Here is a 20,013-nt window from a genome sequence, read left to right as displayed (position 1 = left end):
ACTGTATCCTGGACTGTACTCTTACTCGCATGCCGTTCTGTCCGTTACTTTTCTGCTGTGTACAGCTGCCCCCTTGTGGTGAACAATGCAAAAACGCAATTACATAATAATTACAATGGGTCTTCGTTGACAAAACAAATCTTGCATTAAAAAAGTATTCCAATTTTATTTTTGGCACATTGAAAATGAACCCTTAACAATCTTGTTCTCTAATTATTCAAATTTATATACACATATAAATTGTATTATTTGGTAATACATGATCACAAGATCCCTTCCCATACAATATGCTTTTAAAAATCACACACACACACACACACACACACACACACACACACACACACACACACACACACACACACACACACACACACACACACACACACACACACACACTTCTGATTTCAAGAACCATCCTGCTCATGGGATACCTAAATTAAATCGAACACAAAAAACAATTCACATTCAAACAGCCATCCTCAGATACCAAAGGGACACTTCCACAATCACAGACGAAGCTTATTCGTAATAAAGCTTCATGTTCAAACCCACTCCTTAATAAATATAGGTCAAACTACCGATTTGCCTATTTTGAAACCAATAAATAACTCTCTCCCACACGCCAAACTGACTCCCAAAGAAGGAGGACCGGGACCGGGACCGGGACCGGGACCAGGACCAGGACCAGGGACCGGGACCAGGACCAGGGACCGGGACCGGGATCGGGATCAGGACCAGGATCGGGATCAGGGATCAGGACCAGGACCAGGATCAGGACCAGGACCAGGACCAGGACCAGGACCAGGACCAGGACCAGGACCAGGACCAGGACCAGGACGGGGGCTTTGGGTCGGGGGGGGAGGGTCCTTGCCCCCCCGCTGGTGCCCCCCAGTGGGGGTGGAGGTCACCTTCCACAGCTCCTAGGGACACAAACAGTAAGCTCATTTAAAGACGTCACAGACTCAACAGACGAACATCTCCTCCTGGATGGGAGAGGGTGAGAGAGAGGGAGGTATGGTGCCTTAGATCAGAGGTTCAAATGGACAAGTTAGAGATCAAACTGACTAGCATGTATTTAGGTCTGAGTCAAGACGGACAGACAGACACAGAGACAGAGACAGAGACAGAGACAGAGACAGAGAAAGAGACAGAGACAGAGAGAGAGACAGAGAGAGAGAGACAGAGAGAGAGAGAGAGAGAGAGACACAGACACAGAGAGAGAGACACAGAGAGAGAGAGAGAGAGACAAAGAGACAGAGAGACAGAGAGACAGAGACAGAGACAGACAGACAGACAGACAGACAGACAGACAGACAGACAGACAGACAGACAGACAGACAGACAGACAGACAGACAGACAGACAGACAGACAGACAGACAGACAGACAGAGGCTGTAGGCTGCGCGAGGCTCACCAGATGCTCGATGCGTTCGTACTGCAGGCACTGAGGGAAGGAGGTGGCCAGGGGCTCCACGTGGAAGCGCTGCGGCCCGTCCCTCAGAGCCTCCAGCTGGCGCAGGCAGTGGCTGAAGTAGTCGTAGGCGTCGCAGGACACGTCCATGTGGCGCAGGGTGAAGTTCATCCTGCGGAGCGGGAGAAGAAGAAGAACACAGTAGGACGTCTCTGTGACGGCTTTCAATGTGTTCACTGCATTCAGAGTCCGCCCCGTCCAAGGGAAGGGGTCGGGAGGTTAGGACTAGGGATGTTCAGAAAAAAATAAATACTTTCCGATATCGAGTCCTGAACTTGAGTATCGGCCGATAGAGAGTGTATACCGATACAGCAGCTAGCATCGTAACTATTGATAGCTTGTTATTGTTGAAGGGTTTTCTTACGATGACAGCAATGCACAGTCGGTTCACTTTCACCAATTAAGTTTTTTTCAGAACTAGATGATGTCTTTCCGATTCCGACTTTCCACTTCCGACCATTAACAAACGCATAACATAGCGCATAACACGAAGCATAACGTAGGGATGCTTGGTAGTAAATGAGCTAGTCATGAGATGGTATCGGATCGACTCATAGACTTGCATACTCGCCGATACCCGATACTGCATACTTTTTGTTCTTTAGTTTCATAGGGTTTCTTTGGTTACATACCCCTTTGTATGTCCACTGTCTTTGTGAAAGTGATGAAACATAAGGATAGCTTTCGGAGTATAAATGACTGCACTGTGGACTGTACTATAGTGGTAGCACTTACCGTTTCTCTAGAGAGAGGTAGATAGTGCAAGGCTTGGTCATACTGTTGCACAGTCGGTACACGGTTCGGAAGAAGCCGTCCGTTAAATCGTCGTCATAGCAAACTGTGTGTGGACGAGAATGAAAGCAATGGATCGATACGATAATAGATCAATTCAGTTAAAGCAGCACTATCGAGCCTTCGATCAGTGACGTACCGTCTGCGGCGATGATGACGCTGGTGTTGTCGTAGAGGTCTGCCACCTCCTCTTCAGTCCAGCTGAACTCCTCCTCCTCCTCTTCAGTAGTAAACGCGGCAGAAATAAGTCAGAGGTCACAAATACAAGACAACATGTTTTTCTATTCATCTCATTAGTGAAGCAGTAGATGGTGCGCCTCCAAACACAACCCTTTTTAGTTTTACTGCGATGGTGAAAGGAACTGGGATCTGCCCCTTTAATGGCCGGGGGGGTCCGTCATTCAACACGACTGGTGCAGATTTCACTTCAGACTGTTTCAGTGCGACACTGTGACAATGTTTCAGTCACAGTTTTTATTATTCAACAAATATTTAAACAGCCACTAATTCCTTAGATTTGACCTGAACATGTGTTGATGTACCTATTTTTAAATGTTGTTTTAATAATTTTGTTTATGTTGATCCATTATATTTTCTATAAATCCATTGTTTATGCCTTGGATTCCAATCGGCCTAATTTCTGCTGTAATGTGCCTTCCACCAGAAAAGCCCTTCTGCAGTGCGTGTGTGCATGTACCTGTACAAAGATCATCTTTGAGCCAGTCCAGTTGTCTGACTTTGAGCTCGCCTGTGGGGGCAGTCACAAGTCAGAAATATTCAAATCAAATATATTTGCATCGAAAGACAAGCAAATTAAACCCCAACCCAATTTTAAAAAGCATTGTCACATGCAATTCTGTATCAGATGGCTTGTGACACTACTTGGAAAGTAACCTGTTAAATTGCTTTTTAAAGTATCCAATTCAAAGTAGTAGTGCCACTGTGGCACACAATCCAATCAACGCTAATAAATCGCAAACCTCACCTTCTGCTGCTAGAAGATGTTTGTTCAATGTTGCATTTCTCTGACACATACTTAAGAGGTCCTCACCCACATCTAAAACACACAGGGATTATTTTAAAGGCATTTTCTCTGTTAACATATGATTATTTCATGTTCACTTTCAACGGTGTGACATCATGATGTCAGGAGCCAAGCTGCCACGGGCTGCTTTCAGACTTAGATCACAAAGCAAAACATGATGATGATGTATTTGAATGAGTTTTCGAAAAAATACCTTAAAACGTACGACTTAAAATGGGAACCACCTCAAAACTTTTGGAGAAATTGATGGAATAAGGTCTAGCATTCAAAACCGAAACTTAGGTGGACAGCTGAGGGCTGATCGTGGCCACACACAGACTGCACACACAATTTGAATAAAGCTCTTGTGCTCAAAACACAAGTGCTCAAATCGTAACAAAACATTATGTTTCCTAGCAACACCATAGATTACATGTAAAAGATTTTAGCAAAGAAGTCAAAGAAAGTAAATGCATGAATGTGGGGGAATAATTTGGTTGGAGGATAATGAACACCTTTATAATACCGTTCTTTAAGGTGAGTTTGAATTAGGAAGGAATCTATATTGTCTCTATTGCCTTCTCAGACCTTCAGAGAACATCAGCATTCAGATCTCATTTGATGATTGATGGAACCGACAACAGATGCATTATAAAGTTTAGAATAATCTGCCATGAGTTCTCATACCCGATATCAGATTTAAACCAACCAATGAACAAAAAATGTCTTGAAACTCCTCTGCTTGTCTCAGAATGTATTTTAGACTATGCTATAAGATATGATAATAATGTATTTTAGACTATGCTATAAGATATGATAATAATGTATGTGCAGCCCACTTTATAAGATGGATAACATGGCTGTCAAGTGAGGAGACATAAAAAGATGATGGCAGTGGAAATTTAGGCAATAACAGAGTGTGCGCTGGTTTCTGTTTTGTACCTGTGCTGTAAACCCTTTTGGCCGCGGTGGCCATGATGATGCTGGTCAGGCCAGTTCCCGCCCCCAGCTCCAACACAGTGGCGTTCCGGAACACAGACGCATGGGAGTAGATGTAGTCTGCCAAGAGGAAGGCCCCGCGCCACACCTAGCAACAAAGCCAGACCGTTAAGCTCTGAGGCGTAGTACCGCCAGCTTGGTAAAGGGTGCGCGCCAGGCGGGTAATCCTTGATGTCAAAGTCATTTAGAATTATTCATCATGGTCATCGTCGTGATGATAATAATGGGTGATAATCAAAGCAGAAAGACCTGAGGGAACGGACTGACCTGTTTGCCAACGTCTTGGAGGCTGGTTGCCATGGTGTGCTCTGCCAACAGATCATAGTGTTAGTGTACTAAAGTGTACAACCGCAGGCAGGGAGACTACATATAATGGCATCATACTTAGGGAGAAAAATGAAATGCAAGTTAAAGGTTCCATATTTCTTTAGGTATTCAGTGTCGCAGTGGCTTCACATTTAGGGGAACATTTGACTAATTGCTAAGCCAAGTGCTAATGCGCTTCAGAAGGTGGCAGGAACTGGAAACTTGCCATGCACATAGAGGACACCTCCCGTAACATGTTCGTGTTCAGGTTTGTGTTGATTTTCTCATTCCATGACGTCACAGTGTCAACTACAGTAATTGCGTTAGGGTTAGGGTAAAGCGTTCATACTATTAAACCAGTGTCTGTGTGTCTGTCCAGTTTATATCAGTGCAAATACAAAAACCCAACCTTGTCAAAAGGGTCAGCAGTTTTGTTTTGAAGCTGCAGCTACAAACGAGCGCTCACCGATCCTGATGACGTCGGGCTGATCGCCGTCCTCCCCCTCCTCGTCGCCGGCGTCCTCCGGGGCGGCCGAGGACTGCCGGAGGATGACGGGGTACACCTCCGCCCGCCGGCGGCCCTCAGGGGGGCCGGCCTTCGGCCTGCGGGACAACGGGGGACACCTTTTAATACTCAGGTTCATGATCCGTGGCACAATCATATCAAAAGACATTTGAATTCCCTATTTGTTATACTTGAGATACCGAGTGCGATAGCGCAGTGAGGGATTGTAACAGACGCAGATCCTTCCCGCCGTACACTAATTGTACGCTGCTGTAACATTGACGCAGTTGAATGGCTGCCGTTGGGACCGAATGCAATCTCTGTCGTCATTATCAAACAAAGGGCAGCGACCAGTGCCCACGTCAGCGACCAAAGCAAGAGCCTCATGAAAGACGGGACTTTCCGTTCATCGTTTTTACACGGCGTGTCAGGGGCCCCCCTATTCGGCCCCGGGAGAAGCAATAGGCTTACAGAAGAGGTTTTCTTATTTTCTTTAAGATACTGATGCAAATGTATTGGTGATTTAGCAGACAGTTTGACCAACTTTATTAAACATAACAGGGCTTTGGTTTTATAATATGAAATGAGGCAATAGTAGACGGGGTAGCCCCGCCCATTCTGCCGGCGGTTTGGGTCCGCCCCGCAGAAGGCTCTGGAGAAGGGCGATACATTTCTTTCTGCTTCCGATACGTTTTTGCGGGAGCCAATCACCAAGCTGGCTTTTCCCCTTGGCGCGCTATTGGCTGGTTTAACACAATGACGACAGGGAAGCGACGGAAAGCAGCCAATCACGTACAGAGTCAGTTGAACTAGGCCCGTTGATCACGCCTCTTGTGCTGAAGAGAATGACAGCAGCTTCCCCAGACCAACGTGCAATCTACGATTGAGCTCGGTCTAGCAATAGCCAGACTAGGGCAATAGCCTTTTAGCACCAAATATAGCACTGAATAAGTTATTAATATATTAAACCTCTGATAAAATCATAGTATTGCAACGTAGGCCTAGGTTAATACGTTTGTTTTCTACTCGTTGTTACCTGCGCGATACCTTGAGGTCCCCATCGTCATCTAGGTCTGGCTCGTCTTCATCTTCTTCCTCATCGGGCTCCCCGCTGGCTGCAGCCTCATCCTCCTCCTCCTTCTCCTCTTCCTCTTCATGTACAGAGCCAACATCGTCTTCTTCCGTTTCACTGGCAGAACCCCGCTCCCAGGTGTCCGCTGCCTCGCCTCTCCATAGGATCTTGAATTTAGTGGTGAACACTGGACACCCAGAAAGGCCACATCAAACCACTGGAGTGACAGCGTTGGTTTTTATCAATTGTATGAAGATTTGCTAAAGGTGGCAACGGCTCGCGCTAAACCGGAGCTAAGAAACTGGCGGCATTTCTAGATTTCATTTTTTAATGCATTTCTAAATGTATTTATGTGTATGTATATATACACACACACACACACACACACACACACACACACACACACACATATATTTACATATATATACACACACACTCACACACATACATACCACACGCGCACATACATTGGGCCCATCCATACCTGGCTGTCCTACGCGGTTGAGGCGGGCCATGAGGTGCCGGTCGTTGGGCAGTAGGAGGTGGATATCCGACAGCACCGTGTCATGGTGGAAGACAATCCGGTCCATGGCCAACACATGGCACTGGCCAAAATAGGCTTTCAATACCTGTACGAAATCAGGCCAAAATTGTTATCCACATTAAAAAAATTCCATTGTTCTCCATGGCATTCGTTAATAGAAAGTTTAGAGATTAGTCCACAGATTTAATTGTTTTGATTTACATTAGAAATTATGGCCTGTTGATATCCATGAAACCTTCCAAACGATCTTTGTTTTGTGACAAGCTGTGCCGGACCGACTTACGTTTGACTCCCGAATAGACTCTGAGAAACATGCGTGGAGTTATTTTTAGTGCAACGAGCATGTGCAGTGGGTTCCCAAAAGGGCCTTGAGACCAGCCCGGGTCTGTTGAACAGCCGTATGAGCAATGCACCCGATATATATACACAGAGTATTATATGTATATTGGTTAGGTATGCAAGCTTTACAATATATATTTTGCGAATACGCTATTAAATAGGTCTCAAAAGCTGTACAATATGTGAGTAATGTAGTCACATAAATAAACAAATGTATAACATGTAGGCAATATACATACCTAATTTCAAGGGTTTGTCTTTGTCATTTGAATCAGCGAAGTCTACAGGTGCGTTGGCTACAGCTTCTGTTAGAAAGTAGAATCACAAGCATGAGCCTGGAGTCTGCAAAGGGAAACTGACGATATACTGAAAAACTGAGAAGTTAATAAGTTAATTTTTAAACTGTTTTGGCAAGGTTGTACACAAGGAAGGCTGTTCGGCCAGTTACAAGTTCGGAGCTCCTTGTTTCTCTTACCGTGTACCCTACTCTAAGCAATGCACAGATGGAGCTAGAATTATTGAGTTAAAATACACTTTTCCTACCTTTTGTTTTTCATTATAACATATATAAATCATAAATATGCTATAATATACAATATTTGAAGCATGCAATAGCTTCAGATCACTATATATTGAAGGATACATATTGTACATTTTAAGTTGTGTGTGTTAAAGGGGCCAGACGCAACACATTTTCTATTCCAAATCATAAAATGATTGCTATTAATAGAAGTACCATTTTTCCCTAAAATGGCTTAATTTCAAGACATTTTTCCTACAGTGGTTCCCCCACCCATCACAAGAAATATGCACAACTGGGCATAATGCATAAATAAAGGCTAGTCAAAGTGTGTTTCCAATAGGCTTTATCATAAAAAAAAAACCAACCCTTCCCAACACATAAATTAATAGTTTAGCTATAACTACATATTATGTGGTACCTGTTACAATAATTTGCTGTGTAACAGGTACACTAGAGCAAATAAGCGTCAACTTCCTTGCGACAATGTGGCCCAGAATATGCAAGCAAGCAGGAACAATTCACTAACCACTGCCTCCAAAGCACCATGATTCAGAAACTATCAGATGCGGAGATGGCCACAAGTGTGTGACCTCTCTCTCAAGCTATTGGAAACAGAAACTCTGGGTACAGAGAAAGTTGAACAAAATCCTCGTTATGCCAGGCCACACACCTTCTTCACCCAACAAAAAATGCAAGCCTGTTATATAAATAAGATTGCAGTTTGACATTTTTCTGCATGCACTTTTCAGACGATCCCTAAACATCCTCAGAAAAACGCATCACAGCATGATATTCAAGCCATTTGTAATGTAATCAAAATAGATCATGATACACAGCGAACTATATATCAACCAATGTCCATTCTATACAGGAAGATTACTCTTGAAGAAATTGGTCCTACTTGCAAGATGTTGTGTTCTGCGAAGGGGGGGGGGGGGGGGGGGGAAGGAGATGTCAATTATCAAACTTAAATCACAGCGGTACTAAACTGAGGAAACCAGGGATGCGATTTTGATGCATATGTATTCAGGGGGGGGGGGGGGGGGGTAAAAAGCTTTATTAGGCTTTATTTACCAACAAAGTGGTCGGATTTGTATGCTCTTCATCCCATTATATTGAATGTTTGAATGACCGAAAGTGCCGTCCAGATAAACAACATCCTCGTATAGTACATGTATGCATGTATGCATGTATGGATGCATGGATGTAATATGCACACGGAGTAGAGTCAAAACATAGTAATTAAACGTACCTACTCAAAAGTTCATTCAAAACGCGAACGAGACTGTTGTGCATCACATTATTGTGTCCTGACAACAAAGGGGAAACTAGCGTCGAAACTAGTTCCTACTCATGTAGGTACATATGTCATAAGAAAGAGAAACAACAATATATCGCTGTTGGTACGGTAAGGATGTTCAGCGAAAAAGTGCCAAGCACTTACAATTGATAGGTTCACCCATTCCCCGTATTCCCCAACACACAAAGGTGGGGTAAGATGCAACACGATGCAAGTACTATTCCATGCCATGACCTGATTCTATAATATGTCCATGGCCATGACGTACAAACAGACATGCAATAAGTTTGTAAAAGGACTGATTTTCGCGTAGAGTAAGGGGAACTCTGCTGGTGCCCCCAGTGCAGGGGGCAAGAAGGGAGGCTATGAAGAATCCAGGTGAACTCTGAACAGGTAAAAAAAATTATTGGTTTGTATATAATTAAATATTGAATAGGCTACCCTGCTTATAGTTTTAGTTGTAACAGCCCCTCTTTCTAAAACTAAAAACGGCTGCTGCGCTAGATAATCTATTTGCAGTGTCACCCTGCAAAAAACTCCCACCCATAATCAGCTGTTAAGGCAAGTGCCCTGGCTTAAGGTAATAGCAAGGTATAAAAGCAATAGATCAATTTAAATTACCTTATTTTCTTGTCTCTGTCTCTCTGTAAATACTAGTTTGTAGTGAAAAAATAAGGGATAAAGAGAAAGAGAGCAAGGAAGGGGAATGAGAGAGGGACAGGAGGGCAGAAACCGAAGGATTAGAGAGAGAGAGGGAGAGAGATTACTGTCTTGCCAGTGGCGTTAATAGTTGACCCAGTGCAACAATGTTTATGCCCCCCCCCCCCCCCCCCCCCCCCCCCCCCCAAAGCTTCAGCCATGACCACCTGTTGGTGCAGCCCTGGCTAGAGCGACTTCGGTTTCCGGGCCAGCCTCTGAGTTATCTCCCTCCATGTGTTCTGCTGAACCATAGTGGGACTGCTGGGTCCGAGATTAGGATCTCAGTGGCTGGTTCATCTCCTCATATTTGCGAGGTCCCGTTTGACAGTTGTATTTAATGAAAAGGTTATTAGGGATTAAATATTAATGACTTTTAGACTTCTGAGAAAAGGCCATTCAATTCCCGCCCTCATGTCTCCAATATGGATCATTTCTGCCTCTTTCTATCCCTAAACTACACAATAGTGCCAAACATGTTGGCTCATTTGGCTATCTTCCCAGCTGCTTTACTCTACCCTGCTCTGTGCTCTCCCACCCACAGGTGCAATCGGGGAGTTCTTGGAGGATAAGATGTCTCCTATCAAATTAGCAGAAGAGGGCGCCACTGGTAAATCTGGCAATTTCTGGCACACTGAGAATATCTGTCTATGTCCTCTAAATTCTCCTCTGGGTTTGTGTAAAGTAACCTCACCACCATCACAGTGTCCTAGTCAATCACTGTCAATTTGATTGACTGTCAATATGTCATGGTCAATCAATCATTTCGGGGTTGTTCAGAATATTGTGTTCATATTACATGTCCATGTATTGAATACTGGATATATGCATGCATGTTACAGATGATGAAATAATAGCTATAGATTGTAAGCGCATTAATTCTTAATTCTTAAACAGTTAACTAACTAACACCACATACAATCACTGAACAAAGACTATGAATAAGCGGCACATTTCTTCTTCCTTAAAATATTTGATAACTTTTTCGCAAGATATTATGCGAACGTTGTATGAGACCAGCCCGCACTCGGCCACCATTTATTTCCAAAACCCTTGAGTGTGCAGCCTTCTCCCAACTGCACATCTCGCACAAAACGAGCATCTGGACCTCACCAGTCCCGACTCAAGGCAGGCCACTCGACTGAGTCTGCCCTTCTCGACGTCACGGAGAAACGTCACACTGCTATGACAGCCCCCTCTCCTCCTCCGTCGTTCTGCCGGACCTTTCAGCGTTCCCCTTGTTCCTCACTATCGGGGTCCCTCTGGCGCCCGAATGCAAAACTTCTCAATGGCAGAGAAGGAGGGTTATTTATGGGTTATTTATTTTCAAAATCATTCTCTCTTCTGCTCTCTTTCTAACTCTAAACATATTGCCTACAGCAGCGTCTATATCCTTTTTCCTTTGGATATTATATTGCACATGATATATTTTTGCATGACTCAATTGTTTGACTAAGAGAATTTGATTAGACCAGCAACCTTGATTTCACTTTTCCTATTTTAGGGCACAGCCCATTTGTGTGCCTCTTTCCCGGGAGCACATGCCTCTCCATAAGCTATTTTTGGGGGAATCCCAGCAGTTGAGCAGCCAGGAGACCATCCTGTTCACATGACCTCACATTCTGTTTCTCTAAATGGATCAGTCTGGACCTCTAGCCACCCATATTGATTTCCAGAAATTACGACGTAATTGGGATCAATCAGGGGATGACGTAAACAGAAAAAACAGGGAGGATGTCGTAGTGATGAGGTAAAATACAGGCCGCCGCTGGTAAAACCGTGTCCGAAGCCATGGTCCGAAGCAATGAGAGGGAAGGGCGATGCACCAGCAGAGTTCCATGCTGGAAAAGACGTGCGTCCACTGACCCGCTCACATTGATTGCGTGTTATGTTTTCAGACACACTGATTGGCTGAAGAAGTTTGTTTGTCGAGGCAAGGGCTCCCGCCCGGTCCAGACTGATCTGTGTAGTGAGACAGAATGTGAAGCCAGGTGATCAGGATGCTCTCCAGGACAGTTATTTACTGGGTTTCTGCACAGTTAATTACTGTGAATATAGTACGTAACGGATTGTGAAAAGGTTTAAAAACAGAGTAATCAAATTTAAACCGTAGTAATCACAGCAATAAATTCACTGATGTAGAAAATGACTACTGTACACATTCACAGTAACCATTACACAACTGTAGAAACTCATCGTAACCTTAATACCACTGTAGAAACAGTTAAAAGCGTACTACTGCAGAAACAATTATGTTACTAGAAACCAAAAATGCTGGGGTATATTAATAACCCAGATTATGAGTTCAGGCCGCTGGGTTATAGGTTGTGCTGGTTTGACCCCCCGTCTCTATGGAGACAGTAACCTAAAGCTCCTGACCTCCAACCCTGAGTTCTCAAACAGTAAGAGGGTAAAAACACCCACGTAACACAGAAAACAGCATTTGAGGTATTCTGCCACCTACTGGCTCACATATCGCCACCCACAGGTGTGACTATGTACACAAACAGATTCTATCAGCTTCGGTACACATTGGACAAAACTCTGGAGATCCACAAATGAGCATAGTCTAGTTTGTGTTCAAAGTTCTGTTCTGAATGATAGTGTTGATTCTAAAACACAAGTAAAGAATATTTGGGGATCGTGTTTACGGCGATGTTTGTGAATGATAGCTGGTCGAAGCAGGCTCGCCTGGCCGAGTCTGATTGGCTCTGGAGCTAGGTGAGGCTACACACCTGTTGCACATTGAGTAATAAGTGTTCACAGGTTAAACCAGCCATCTCCACACACTCTGGAGATCAATTACGAGAATCGTTCAGCAGGGGAGGCACATACTTTTTTTATGGGTTCCAGCTCATGTAGGGGTGAAGGGAAATGAGAAAGCCGATAAGATGGCGAAGAAGGCATTGGAGAAGGAAAAAGTATAAATGAATATCAGTTTAAGTAAGGCAGAAGTTAAAAGCCTGATATGGGGAAAAGTTAACAAGATGTGGCAAGACAAATGGGACAGGGAGGAGAAAGGGAGATACTTATATAATATTCAAAAAAGTGTTAACTTTAAAATAAGGTATAGTGGTCAGAGGAAGGATGAACAAATTTTGATAAGGTTAAGGTTGGGGCACAGTGCACTAAATAAAACAATGAATTTGATAGGAAAACACCCCACTGGATTATGTGAGGGGTGCCAGGTAGAGGAGACAGTGGAACATGTTTTAATGAACTGTAGTGGTTATGGGATGGAGAGGGAAAGTATGAAAACTCTATTGAGAGAATTGGGTATGCAGGAGTATACTTTGGAAAATATTTTAAGTTTAATGAAGAGGAATTGTATAAAAGTATTGTTTGGCTTTTTGAGAGAAACAGGGTTATATGATAGGATATAGAGTAGAAAGAAGGTGTGAATGAGTGAGTGTTTGGATATTTTTGTTTTGATTCATTAACTGGATCAGAAGAGGGCGGTAATGCACCAAGTTGTGGATGCCAACCGCCGTAAAACCCCAAGAAGAAGCAGAAGAAGACACTCTGGAGATCTCCCGGATGGCAGTGGAGCTCCTTGCCATGTTCATTATCAAACTTTGGCATTGGACCTTTCCTACCCTGGCCAGTGTGGCAAAGGTCCACGCTCAACTCCTCCTAGGTGGCTTTCTGGGCTCCTACAAACATAGGAATCAGGTTTATTGCAAAGGTGCTGCACTGCCATACGGGAGGTTTCCTGAGTGTGTACGGAACTGGCTGGTCTAACCTGTGCACACTGATTACTCAACGTGCAACAGGTGTGCAGCCCAGGAGTCCGCCAGGTGAGGCTGCTTCACCCAGCCGTCATCCACCCACACCCCCACAGTGTTACACCAGTGGGAACTGGACTCTGTGGGTTACAACTCATTTCATTTATGCATTTAACCATCTACAGGTGTATTCTATGTACGTATGACAGACCTTTTTTTAGTTCACATGTCAAATTCTGTTATAAAGTAAGTATGGATTAATTTGACAAGACACAAGTAAACAATGTGCTTTCATGGACATTGAAATATGTGTGGATATCATTTTAATAGGCCCAAGTGCCAAATATTTGTGTTTCAGGGTTAACGCAATCTGAATTGTCTTTGTGGGTTGCAAATTATAAAGTCCCATAAAAACATCCATAATACATTGTCCTCAAGTGATTCCTGCTTGGAGTTTGCCGGTGTGTTGTGGGAATGGTTTGTCTTCTTATGACTACCGGAGCTCATGGTACTGAACAATTATAAATAGTAATACATTTTATTATGTCATAATGTTTGTTTATATTTACAATGTCGATTTCTCACCCACTCTCTCTTATCTCTTTGGGCATCAGAATGACTTTTGATTGTGTGGCAGATTAATAATCACGAAGATTAATGATAAATGCATACACATTGAAAGCTAGAGACACTTTATGTCGGGTATACTATATATATATATATATATATGTGTAAACAAATACTCAAACGGATTAAGACAACCAATTAGGAAACCAAAGCTCTCTCCCTGGTCACTTTAGTGTGCCAAGCTTTACATTTACGTACAGTGAGAGCGTGAGAGGGATAAACAAACGAAGATGAGGTAAACAGAGACGGGTTAGATACCAGTAATGGACTGACCTCCTGCCCCTTTTCGTCCCATGGTCTAAAAGAGACTCGACAACCCTCTATTTTTATACTGCAAAGTGTTTGCCACATTCTTAAGATCCAAACTTAAATACAATTCCCTGACTTCCCTGATAATAACACACACACACACACACACACACACACACACACACACGGGTATATATATATATACCACACACGAGAATGTGTACTTAATGTGACCAATAATTGAAGTATGCAATGTGCCCATGTTGAAACACTTTTAAACTGTCTGAACTAAAATCGGTCTGCTATTTCAATAAAGGAAGTAGTCATACAAGATATAGTAAAGTGTGGACCAAATAAAACCAACTGGTAAGCTTGAAAGACTAGTTTCTCTGTTATGGAAGAGTTTGCCTCCGGCATGTCGTTTGTAAAGCTGTGTTTTTGGACAACTAAAATGCCTGTAAGGGTCTGTCTTCTGAACATGTGATGGTTAAGCCAATAAGTGAACACACATACAGATAGAATACGTTGCACAAAAAGTTTTCCAAACCTATTAAAGCTTTGACGCATCAGTAAAGTTATTCAAGAGTCAAACCAAAAAAAAAGAGCGAAAGCTGACCAGCCCCCTACCTACTCCCTGGGGTACAGTTCACTGGGTCTGGACAAAATGTTTGTGGCGCATAAGTTGATGCTTGAATTCCCACTCCCTCTGTTTCCCTTAAAGAAGAAAAGGGGGAGGAGGGTTGGAGAGAGCGCGCTGCCTCCTTCTGCTCTCTTCCTCCGATGTTGAAATTCCTCTCTCATGAGGAACTTCCTGGTTGGTAACCGGCAGCAGTATGGAGATCACAGAGATGTCATTTGTCAGAGAGAGAGAGGAGGAGAGAGGGAGGGTTGGAAAGGCAGCGGTTCGAAGAAGATTTGAGTGAACGAGGAAGGAACTGTCGACCCAAATGAGAGAAAGACAGGAAGGAGACAGTTAAAGCAACCTTGAGTGAGTCTGTAAATGTATAATCATCTGTTTGTAGCCTGATAAGATATGATTTAGGCGTCTTGATGAGAGAAAAGTACACAGGCGTTTCAGGAAGCTAAACAAGAACAGCGTCTCTAGACAGCACAGCACATCATGGTAGTGAATCCTTTTTTCGTGTGCATTAACATGAGTTTAACTTAACTTAAGTCTTCCATACCAAACGCCCAACCCAGCAAAATGAACAAAACCAACTTCACTTGAAAACAGACCAGAGTCAAAGATGAGGCAGGAAGGGGAAGAGGAGAGACAACAAGCTCGGGTAGGATGATACGCGTTTACACATGCAATCTGCGGGTCTTCTGGCCTGTTCTCCTCTTTTTGGTGGCCATCGTGGTGGTCCTTCACCACTATACACAAACACTGAGCTCGGAGCAGAAGTCAGACGTTTCCAGAGACCCACCGGGAGGGGACGGCTGCTGGGATGAAGCAAGCTATTCCATTCTTTTTCTGCTCTTCAAGCTTGTTCTGGCCGGCACGCTGTGTTTCCTCAGCCTCAGGTAGCTACAAACTTTGAATGAACCCCCACAACGTGTTTGCTTATCCTCCTGCATGTCATTGAAAACAAACAGATTCAAGGTTTTCATTGGAAGAGTCGCAAACTCTTAAGGAGGCTGCTTTGAAATGTTGACTTTTAAGGAGCACCAAATTGATTAATCTTTAAGTGAGGATGTTCCCATTTAACCTCAGTCTGGTTCTTCATCCAGAAAGTTATTCAGTACGGGTATCCTTATCAAGTGATGAATGATCTGGCATGATAACTGTGTGCATGGCAAAGTTAAATACCCGCTGTAAAAGTGCAAGTCAATTTACTTCAAACTATCACAAAGCATTTCGGCTCTGACTTGGCATAGTATGGAAACACATATTCATTCTTCTTTTCCACTTCCAGGTTCTGTTGCTCCCACCAGCCGAGAAGGGCAGGAAAAGGGGCTCGGCTCACGGACACATTACCTCGGCAGCAGCTTCTGGACGACTTCTATAACCGATGTGTGCGGCTCTCGCCTCACATGGTGGGCCACAGCAAAGCCAACGTAGCCAAGGTGGTGGGAGACCTGATCAGAGCCGGCCGCACCTCCACAACCCCTGAGTCGGGCCTTTCTCTCCGGGGCGACTTCTTGCAGGTGATTCCTTATTTTGCGTTAAGGCTATAGGGCTTGTACGGCAGAATGCATCATGGGATTTTCTGTAAGCGATACTCTGCCACTTTGTGAGGACTTGAGAGAGTCGTAGTGATTTAGAATCCTAATTAACTGCAATATACCGTAAGGGAGCTGAATGAAAACTTGGTTTTGCCTCTTCTTGCAGGTAATTACTAAACAATGACCAAAACTTTGTTACTGCCCTTAACCCTCCTATGCTCCTATACTTAGACAGAGCCTGTCGATTGTGGATCAACCTATGATTTACAACTTGTCCTTCTTATGACCACACTGTACATTATCTTGCTTTATAATGTTGAAGATAAATCTAACTGCCGACCCAACCTCTACCGCCAGGTGGGTAGCACCTATGAGGAGCACAAGACCGGCTCTCCGGACTGCTTTGACATCCTCGTCCCACTGAGGGTCCCCAGCGGACTGAAGCCCCAGCCCAGGATCGTGTGGGGGCCGGGGGGGGGAGAGAGAGACCAGAGAGAGACGGATGTGGGTAAGGGTGAGGAGGAAACCAAAGCAGAAGTGAAACACGCGTGTTCGGTCCAGAGGAAGAAAAATGACAAGCAGAAAAAACACAAGAGGCCCAAGAGCGGGCAAGAGATACGAGGGAGTGATCAGGAGAAGACTGCCCTCAAGAGAGAGTACGAAGACAAGGACAGGGACGAGGCGGACGTGTTGAATACCATCGAGGAGGACACCTGCGGTCCCGTTCCCAAAGGCTGCCTGGAGGTGCCCCTACATGAAGAATGGCTGCGCAGACACCCAGCCTTTGCCAGCACCTTCCTGCGGCCTTGCCCCCAGGAATCCCCGTCTGGTGGAGGTGAGAAGGGGAGCAGAGTCTACATGATCCTCTCGGCCTCGGTCCTCCGCTGGTTCCTTCACACGATGCAGCACTGCCTGGCCTCCGTGCGCTACTCCCACGAGCTGCACTGCAGCCTCAGCCTCACGCCGTCCGACCAGTGCGTGCAGCTGCACCTCACCCAGCAGCCGGACTACATCTGCTGCCACATCTCCACCGTGGTGCGCATGATCCCCGTCTTCCTCCTCGCCAACGGCGTCTACCTCGTCCCGACGGACGCCGCCGCCGCGACGCTCCCGGGGCGGCGCGGTCAGCGGAGGGACCTGTGGACGCTCTTCTTCCCCCAGCACGAGCAGAGGCTGCTGGGGTGGAAGAGGACTCAGCTCCCCCGCCGCTCCTGCCATCTCAAGTGCCTGCAGCTGGTCAAGGCCGTCCGGGACCTGGGGGGCCAGGCCCTGGACGGCCCGGGGGCGGAGGCCTGGAGGGCGGTGCTCTCCTCCTACGTGCTGAAGACCGCCTGGATGCGTCTGCTGCTGGGGATCCCCGCCGAGGCTTGGGAGGAGCGCCACCTGGTGGCCCGCGTGGAGGACCTGGTCCAGAGCCTCGGCGCGGCCCTGGAGAGGCGGTCCATCGCTCATCTGTTCCTGGGAGGCGACGGCGCCGACAGCCTGCCGCCAGAACCCGTGGCGTTCTCCAAACCGGCCAAGGCGACGGCGGGAGGGGCTCCGAGGGCGAGCGGGGGGAACCTCTGGGCGGGGATCCCCGCTGCGCAGCTGGGCATGGTGTCGGGGCGTCTGGCGTACACGTGGACACACCTCCACCGGCTGATCCGCCTCACTCGCCCGCCGGGGATCGCCCAGCTCGGAGCGCCGGGACACAGACACGTCTGGAAGTGACCGAGGACAAAGACAGTGATGTCATATGATTCATGTAACCATGTAACCACAAGTATTGTTATATCATCAGATTGGCGTCATTATGCATGTAGTGACTCATGGGTTGACGATGCACACGCGTGCCCCTCAGGGCATGCTGCGGGTTGCTACGAGGACAGTGATGTCATGGTAGTGTCCGCTTCCCCAGTGGACTCCTGCGACACGCCCGCACAGCTCCATGTGGAGATCTACGTGTCTCTGCACTACGCTGCTCTTTAGAACATGGCGTTACCTTCACAGTATGTGTCACAGCTTATGTCCAGGGATACAGAGATACTATACCGTCAGACAGTGATAAGGTTATCGGTTTGTTCTTCGGGGACAGCCTACACAAAACCGTACACATGTAAAACGTATTCTCTTAGACACATGCGTATGTTTATCAAATGTACCAACACGGACACATTGAATCATGACTTTAAAACTATGACACGCAAGGCATGCTAAACATTAGTGGACGAACCGTAAATATAAACGTATTGTTTGTGATATTAATAATACAATTGCTTCTATTCCAAGATTTATATTTTATATGTAAATGCCGTGCATGATTTTTCTGTTGCTGTTTTTTATATTATTTAAAAAGATGTGTTCAGACTTTTACATGGCTTTTCTCAGCTAAGAATAAAAGCATACTGGTTATGGTATATTTGGCTAATCTGAAAATCTGTGTCATGACCTAGGTATCAATAGTTCCAGGACGAGTTACGCAGAGAACTGGGTGCTCAAAAGTTATTTAAATAACTTTTTTATCCATGGTTCTTCAAATAACCAAGATAAGGTTGAAAACCATTTATCCCTTCAAAGAGGCAAGAACTACTAGGGAACCAGAAACAGTTAAACATCTATCTGTTTACCAGTACGTTGTACTAATGATGCTTACAGAGATGACCTGGACCAGGGAGAGGAGCAGGGTTCATATACACTCGTCCTGACGATCAGTCGACCCACATTGTGCATCGTAAGGGTTTGTAAAGCATGTACAATATAGAGACAGCATGACAGTGTCTCATCAACACATCAGCTGAGGACTGTAAGGAAGCACATGACTCCTTTTGTGGTTCCTCAACCCTATCACAGACACGCACACACACACACACACACACACGCACGCACGCACGCACGCGCACACGCACGCACAAAAAAATGCACGCACACACACTGATCCTATTACTAGTACTAACACTAACCCTATTACTAGTACTAACACTAACCCTATTACTAGTACTAACCCTGTTACTAACACTAACCCTATTACTAGTACTAACACTAACCCTATTACTAGTACTAACACTAACCCTATTACTAGTACTAACCCTGTTACTAACACTAACCCTATTACTAGTACTAACCCTGTTACTAACACTAACCCTATTACTAGTACTGACCCTGTTACTAACACTAACCCTATTACTAGTACTAACCCTGTTACTAACACTAACCCTATTACTAGTACTAACCCTGTTACTAACACTGACCCTATTACTAGTACTAACCCTGTTACTAACACTAACCCTATTACTAGTACTAACCCTGTTACTAACACTAACCCTATTACTAGTACTAACCCTGTTACTAACACTAACCCTATTACTAGTACTAACCCTGTTACTAACACTAACCCTATTACTAGTACTAACCCTGTTACTAACACTAACCCTGTTACTAGTACTAACCCTGTTACTAACACTAACCCTATTACTAGTACTAACCCTGTTACTAACACTAACCCTATTACTAGTACTAACCCTGTTACTAACACTAACCCTATTACTAGTACTAACCCTGTTACTAACACAAACCCTATTACTAGTACTAACCCTGTTACCAACACTAACCCTATTACTAGTACTAACCCTGTTACTAACACTAACCCTATTGCTAGTACTAACCCTGTTACTAACACTAACCCTATTACTAGTACTA

At 44.9% G+C, this 20,013-nt stretch overlaps 2 protein-coding genes across 11 annotated transcripts; one reads left to right on the top strand and one right to left on the bottom strand.

Moving 5' to 3' along the window:
- Positions 1-146: 146 nt before the first annotated feature.
- On the bottom strand, positions 147-9,666 carry mettl22 (methyltransferase 22, Kin17 lysine). 9 transcript variants are annotated; one of them, XM_060045998.1, is made up of 14 exons: positions 9,497-9,666; positions 8,102-8,195; positions 7,292-7,357; positions 6,654-6,798; positions 6,134-6,356; positions 5,059-5,195; positions 4,554-4,594; positions 4,230-4,374; positions 3,249-3,320; positions 2,961-3,011; positions 2,403-2,483; positions 2,207-2,309; positions 1,415-1,583; positions 147-920 (listed from the first exon to the last, which is right to left on the bottom strand). In XM_060045998.1, exons 4-14 carry the CDS (start codon positions 6,757-6,759, stop codon positions 747-749), a joined length of 1,302 nt encoding a protein of 433 aa, XP_059901981.1. In that variant the 5' UTR covers positions 6,760-6,798; positions 7,292-7,357; positions 8,102-8,195; positions 9,497-9,666; the 3' UTR covers positions 147-746. The 9 variants fall into 9 exon arrangements, with proteins under 9 accessions (XP_059901981.1, XP_059901982.1, XP_059901984.1 ...); XM_060045999.1 differs by lacking the exon at positions 9,497-9,666 and adding an exon at positions 8,832-8,881; XM_060046001.1 differs by lacking the exon at positions 9,497-9,666 and adding an exon at positions 8,828-8,847.
- A 5,234-nt stretch (positions 9,667-14,900) lies between these two features.
- Positions 14,901-18,734, top strand: LOC132453079 (inositol 1,4,5-trisphosphate receptor-interacting protein-like 2). Of its 2 annotated transcripts, XM_060045988.1 has the most exons (4): positions 14,901-15,160; positions 15,373-15,696; positions 16,089-16,320; positions 16,696-18,734. In XM_060045988.1, exons 2-4 carry the CDS (start codon positions 15,464-15,466, stop codon positions 18,046-18,048), a joined length of 1,818 nt encoding a protein of 605 aa, XP_059901971.1. In that variant the 5' UTR covers positions 14,901-15,160; positions 15,373-15,463; the 3' UTR covers positions 18,049-18,734. The 2 variants fall into 2 exon arrangements, with proteins under 2 accessions (XP_059901971.1, XP_059901970.1); XM_060045987.1 differs by having other exon boundaries at positions 14,904-15,696.
- Positions 18,735-20,013: the final 1,279 nt, after the last annotated feature.

Source organism: Gadus macrocephalus, chromosome 2 (assembly GCF_031168955.1).
Source record: "Gadus macrocephalus chromosome 2, ASM3116895v1".
In the NCBI taxonomy this organism is placed as follows: domain Eukaryota; kingdom Metazoa; phylum Chordata; class Actinopteri; order Gadiformes; family Gadidae; genus Gadus; species Gadus macrocephalus.
The sequence above is the reverse complement of the archived record's forward strand: the minus strand, read 5'-3'. Positions and strand labels throughout refer to the sequence as shown.